Source organism: Elaeis guineensis, chromosome 10 (assembly GCF_000442705.2).
Source record: "Elaeis guineensis isolate ETL-2024a chromosome 10, EG11, whole genome shotgun sequence".
Taxonomy (NCBI): Eukaryota; Viridiplantae; Streptophyta; class Magnoliopsida; order Arecales; family Arecaceae; genus Elaeis; species Elaeis guineensis.
Window position 1 is genome coordinate 14,886,428 of NC_026002.2, and position 5,700 is coordinate 14,892,127.

At 43.4% G+C, this 5,700-nt stretch overlaps 1 protein-coding gene across 1 annotated transcript; it reads left to right on the forward strand.

Moving 5' to 3' along the window:
* Positions 1–4,216: 4,216 nt before the first annotated feature.
* LOC105053319 (trihelix transcription factor ENAP2) lies at positions 4,217–5,700 on the forward strand. Its single transcript, XM_019853141.3, has one exon. It carries the CDS (start codon positions 4,364–4,366, stop codon positions 5,498–5,500), a length of 1,137 nt encoding a protein of 378 aa, XP_019708700.2. The 5' UTR covers positions 4,217–4,363; the 3' UTR covers positions 5,501–5,700.

The window sequence follows — 5,700 nt, forward strand, 5'->3', positions numbered from 1 at the left end:
TATTTTCTACCCTTTCGAGCTTTAAAGAATCTTGATTCCCACACAAAAAAGACACCAAGGCGAAGTGTTGACGGTTACAGAAGCGTATCATGAATTAATTGAAGTATAACATAAATTGCATCTGCCCGGTTATGCAGTAAAAAGGATAATTGAGTTTTTCTACAACCCCAGCTTAGAAAAATCATTTTTTAGAGAGATTAGCATAACAATCAGTGGAATGAAAATTAAAAACAACATGCTGATATTAAAAAAAAAAGAGGAGGGAAAAAGGAAACAGGGTTACAGAAACTCTTTAGGGCAACTTGTCCAATGCAATGACGCCTATGCATCTTCCCTGCCCAAAATGAAGGATGATGGATCCAATCCTCCTTGTCCTCGAACCCCTTTCTGACGACTGCGAACCTTTTTTATGGCCATTAGTTGGGTTCATGCTTTGTAATTTACGATTCTTCGTGAATACAGTTCCGTTGGTTTAGGATGAGAAATTTTATTTTTATAAATTAATATAATTTGATTTAAAATTCCATCTTGCTTTACAATAATTATGCCAGTGAAATGGATCGGATAAATAAGGGGAAAATGATATACTGTAATCCATAATAGTCAAAAACAATTCTAAGAAGAAAAAAAAAAAAAAATCACTTTGAGGGATAAGGGTGACATGCATTTTTTTTTTTTTTTGATAAAAATAAATTTCTAGTATGAATATATCCAAAAAAATCAAAAAATAAAATATTCTTAAGTGAAATAGGAATCTCATATAAATCAGTCCATAGGTGCGATTCAAAGTGCTCCGCAACAAATATAGCTATCCAATCAGCAGTAGTATTAGTCTCACAAAAGGTATGTCTAATAGTACAGTCTGTACTATCCAACAATATAGAGGCTATATCATGCAGTAAGGGATAATGAGCGTCTCCACGCAAGCACCGATGAAGCCAAGACACCACCGCGGCAGAATCACCCTCAATAAACAAATAATTAGCATAAAGAATCCGATGCACATAGGTGATCCCAGTCTATGTGGCTTAGAGCTCTGCAAAAGAAATAGTTGAATCAAAGAGGTGATGCCTTTCAGCCACTACAAATCTAGAAGCAAAATTACAGATGATGAAGTCAAATGCACCACTCCTACTTCTAAAATTACCGTCGAAATTGACCTTAAAAAACTTCGAAGGAGAGGACTTCCATATGACAAACACACCCTGGGCCACTACCTGAGTAGGTTGGGAGTCCCAGGTCTCTAAAGATTTTGAGGCTACGTCAATCACCTCAACAACCAAAGTAAAAGCTCGCTCTAAGATGAATCTCATTTGGCATCTCCTAGCCTCAAACACCAGAGTATTCCTAGCAAGTTAGATATACTACGCAATATAGGCCGCTTGAATACCAACCGGTCTCAGTACTTCAGTAGCAACACACTGCCTCAACTGTTTCAGAAATTTATAGACCGACATGACCTCCTAAAGAAGAAATCCACAAAGCCCGGCCAGTTGCCACACCTGCACCGTCTTTGGACATCAGAAAAGGAGGTGCTCATCGGTTTCTTTCTCGCTACTGCAAACCGGGCACGTAGCCTAAAAGCCCATACCTCAAGCTCTCATGAGAGATCTGGTTGGAAGCCGTCGCCATGCCACCTTCCAAAGAAAAAGATAAACCCGCGGATGCACTCCGATCCTTCAAATCCACCCAATGTTAAGTTGCCTCGAAGGCTCCTTCCGGAATATACAGTAAAGATCTCCGGTTGGCACCTTAGGCACACAGGAAGATCTCCAAACTCTGACATCCGAAGTGGTATAGCTCGGAATCACTAGCGACCGCACACGCTCAGTCAAATTTTCCACAAACAGTTGGGTCACAGCCTTAGAGTCCCATCCCGAGCAAGAATATCACACACCCTTGTAGAATCTCTGATGTCCATATTGATGAAAGTTGGCTATCGACACAGCGGTATCTCAGCTACTCACGAATCTAATAGGATGCTAACAGATAAGCCATTGTCCACAATCTACCTAATTTGTGAGCGAACCATAGAGATCCGCACACATAGGAAAGAACTCCTCCGAGTCGACTGGAACTCCACTCCAGCCTCTCATGATCCATACCTGGCAAGCAAAAAGCATGCCGCATGCCGAATAAGAAGGGTCTCTTTTATAGTGGCTAAGGACTGGATTCTCAAGCCACCATCCGCAGATGGCTGACACACTTCGGTGGCTTGTGGTGGACGAAGAAAAATTCACAAAGCCAAACCGTAAAAGCAAGTAAAAATAGAGTTATATAAACTGTACTGCAGCAGCGTAGGTAATCACAGTTCGAAGAAAGGACTAACTTGGTGTATTTATAAGAAGACCAAACACCCCATAACGAACCCACTGTTTCGTGAGAGTACCAAATACATTGAGTTGGACCACTATGTTATTCGAAAAAAATTGCAAAATGTTATCATCACCACTTTCTCTGCTCTATCCTGGGATGAACTTGCAGTTATCTTTATCGAGACAGCTTAATGTTTCTACTCTACAGATGCCAATCATGGTGATCCATTTCCAAACTTATGCCATCTAATTATGGAATTGTTTTTCTATATCTTTATTAGATAACCTACTCTCATCTTTCCATAATTATTGGGATCCATTTTCATAGAGTGAGTGCTCTCTAAATCATGGAAAATCATTACAATCTGTTTTCATGTTTGTTTGTGTTGTCTATAATCATGAGATCTTTTGTTGCTAACTTCCAGTTTTATACATACCATATAGCGATTCAAAGATCATAGGACTTGTATTGTATGAGAAAACACATATCCCCTGGATATTCTTCCCAACCAAATTTCTTCTTACACAAAAACATACATATATGTACTAAAATCGTCTGGATCTATGGGTGCCATGGAGAAATAATCAACTAATATTCTACTTGGATCCTAACACACATGTATCTAATCCAAATATTCATTTCTATATGAATCCAAACGTGTCAAGATCTTTCCTCCTAGCTCCCAACTACTTACAAATAACCATAAATATTATGTTAGTAAATTCAACTCAACCGGTTTGTGAATCCAACCTTCATTTCCTTGCATCAAAGTCTAAAATTTCAATCATGCATTCCTCCACCCATAATAAACCTACAATAAGCAATGATTGTCTCGCCCACGCACATGTAGTAACTCCATTCCATTTCTCTACTTTCATTATTATGGGCTCATTTGGTTTGTGGGAAGAACTTTTCTTCCTAAAAAATAACTTTTCATAAAGTTACTTCTTCAAAAATTATTTTTTAAAAATAAAATTTTGATATGTTTGATTGATCATAGAAAAATAATTTATTACAGAGTAGCTTATTTTTGATCGAACACTTATTTTTTTGAAAAAACTGTATAAAATACTTATTATACCTTTAGTAGACATAAGATCATATCTTTTAGCTCTTAAACTTTATATAAATATTAATATTATATTAATATTTTAATATAATAAAATTATTAATATAAATATAATATAAATATAAATATTATATTATATTATATTTATATAAATATTATGATAATATTAATATAATATTATATTATTATTCAATATTTCATCCTAATCATTCATTGATATTTTGTAAAATCTTAATCGTAGATGTTAAAAAGATATTTTTAGAAAGAAAAAAATACTATCAATTCGCATGCTATGAAAAGTGCTAAAACATATTTTTTCTACGGATTTCATTTTTTATAAAAAAAATATTTTTTTTATTTTTTTAAAAAAATTATTATTAATCAAAAATTATCTTTTCATCCCTTCGCTCCATGAACCAAACCAATCCGTCCAAGTTTCCCCATGCGAAAGTAGGAGAAACGACGACACTGAACGTTGGCCACCAACCTTTTACCCTACCAAAAATGAAATACCAAAACACGCCCACTCCTCCCAGAACCCAAATAATGACACCCTTTCACCCGACACCCCAAAATTGACTCCCACAAGGCGTGGGCCCTTAGGATTGTACGCCGCTCTAGTCAGACGGCAACCGGTTGTTTCCTGCTCCCTACCAATCATACCCTTCCACGTAGCCCTACCGTCCGCTTCTACACGTGCCCTTCTCCTGACACGGATCTGCAGGGCGACGCCGTCAACCACGTCCGTCAAGCCTCAAAGCACCCAAAATAATGCGATGCGATAAAACTTAAAAAGAAATATATCGGGCGTCAAAACGCCCGTCAGGAGGGCATCGCCGGTCGGCAGAAACCCTTCTCCCCCCCCGCTCCATCCCGTCGCCCTCCCCACCCGAAGCCCCAAAAAGCAAATTCCCACCCTTTTCCCCTCGCCGTCTCCACTTGATCCCTCTCCCCCACGCCTTCCGCCGGATCTCCACTATGGAGGACGACGACGACGCCCGCTCCGACTCTCTGTCCCCATCCCCGCCGCCGTCGCCGCCCCCGCCCCTGCACCCTGTCTCCGTGGTGGCGCCCTCCACTGTCGACGACGACCCGAGCCCCGACGCCAACGGTCGTACCGCCATCGAGCCCGTCACCGTCGCCGCCCCGCCCCACCACTCCCTAACCCTAGCCCTCCCCATTCAACGACCCTCCGCCGCCAGCACCCCTGGCGGCGGCGGCCGGGAAGATTGCTGGAGCGAGGGCGCCACCTCCACCCTGATCGATGCGTGGGGTGAGCGGTATCTGGAGCTCAGCCGCGGCAACCTGAAGCAGAAACACTGGCAGGAGGTGGCCGACGCCGTCACGAGCCGCGAGGGCTACACGAAGACCGCGAAAACCGATGTCCAGTGCAAGAACCGGATCGATACTCTCAAAAAGAAATACAAGATCGAGAAGTCCAAGATCGTCTCCGGCGTCGCCGCCACCTCCTCCTGGCCCTTCTTCAGCCGCCTCGATGACCTCCTCGGCCCCAACCACAAGCCCACCCCGGCCCCTGCCCCTGCCCCGGCCCTGCCTCCCCCTGCCAATCCGAGCAACCCGCAACATCCCTCGAAAATTCCGGCCGGCGTCCCGATCCTCCCCCAATTCCCCCAGCGGCAGCGCACCTCTCACCGCTCTTGGAACCAGAGCAAGAAGAGGAGGAGATCGCCGCCGTCGGTGTCGTCCCGGTCGGCCGGGAGGTCGGCGGACTCATCCGACGGGTTCCCTCCGGAGCCGTCTGCGAACAGGAAGAGGCGGAAGCGGGCGAGCGGGGTGGAGGACGAGAAGGAGGGGATGCAGGAGCTGATGCAGGCGATAGTGAGGTTCGGGGAGGTGTACGAGAGAGTGGAGAGCTCGAAGCTGCAGCAAGCGATGGAGATTGAGAAGCAGAGGATGGCGTTCACGAAAGAGCTGGAACTCCAGAGGATGGAGTTCCTTATGAAGACCCAGATGGAGCTCACCCAGCTGAAAAGCCGCCATCTTGGGAAGAGGAGGAGGAGGGATGAAGCTGGTGACAGCGGCAACCGCCGCCGCCACCACCACCACCGGAACGGCAACAGCAGTAACAGTAATAACAGTCAAAACAGTGGGTAGATAAGGGGTAGGTAGGAGAGTTTTATGGTCATTTGGGTGTTAGGAAAGATTTGGAAGCCAATGTCAGCTAGATCTAATATGGGAGTTTGTAGACAGCCCTATCCCTCTTCTGCAATCTAAAGAAGGTTGAAAGGAATTGTACTCTGTTCTCTGTCAGGCAAATTTAATGATTAATGTTACGGTGTTGGTAATTATGAAAA

Coding starts and splice junctions, on each gene's coding strand:
- LOC105053319 (XM_019853141.3), top strand. CDS start 4,364: ATGGAGGACGACGACGACGCCCGCTCCGACTCTCTGTCCCCATCCCCG.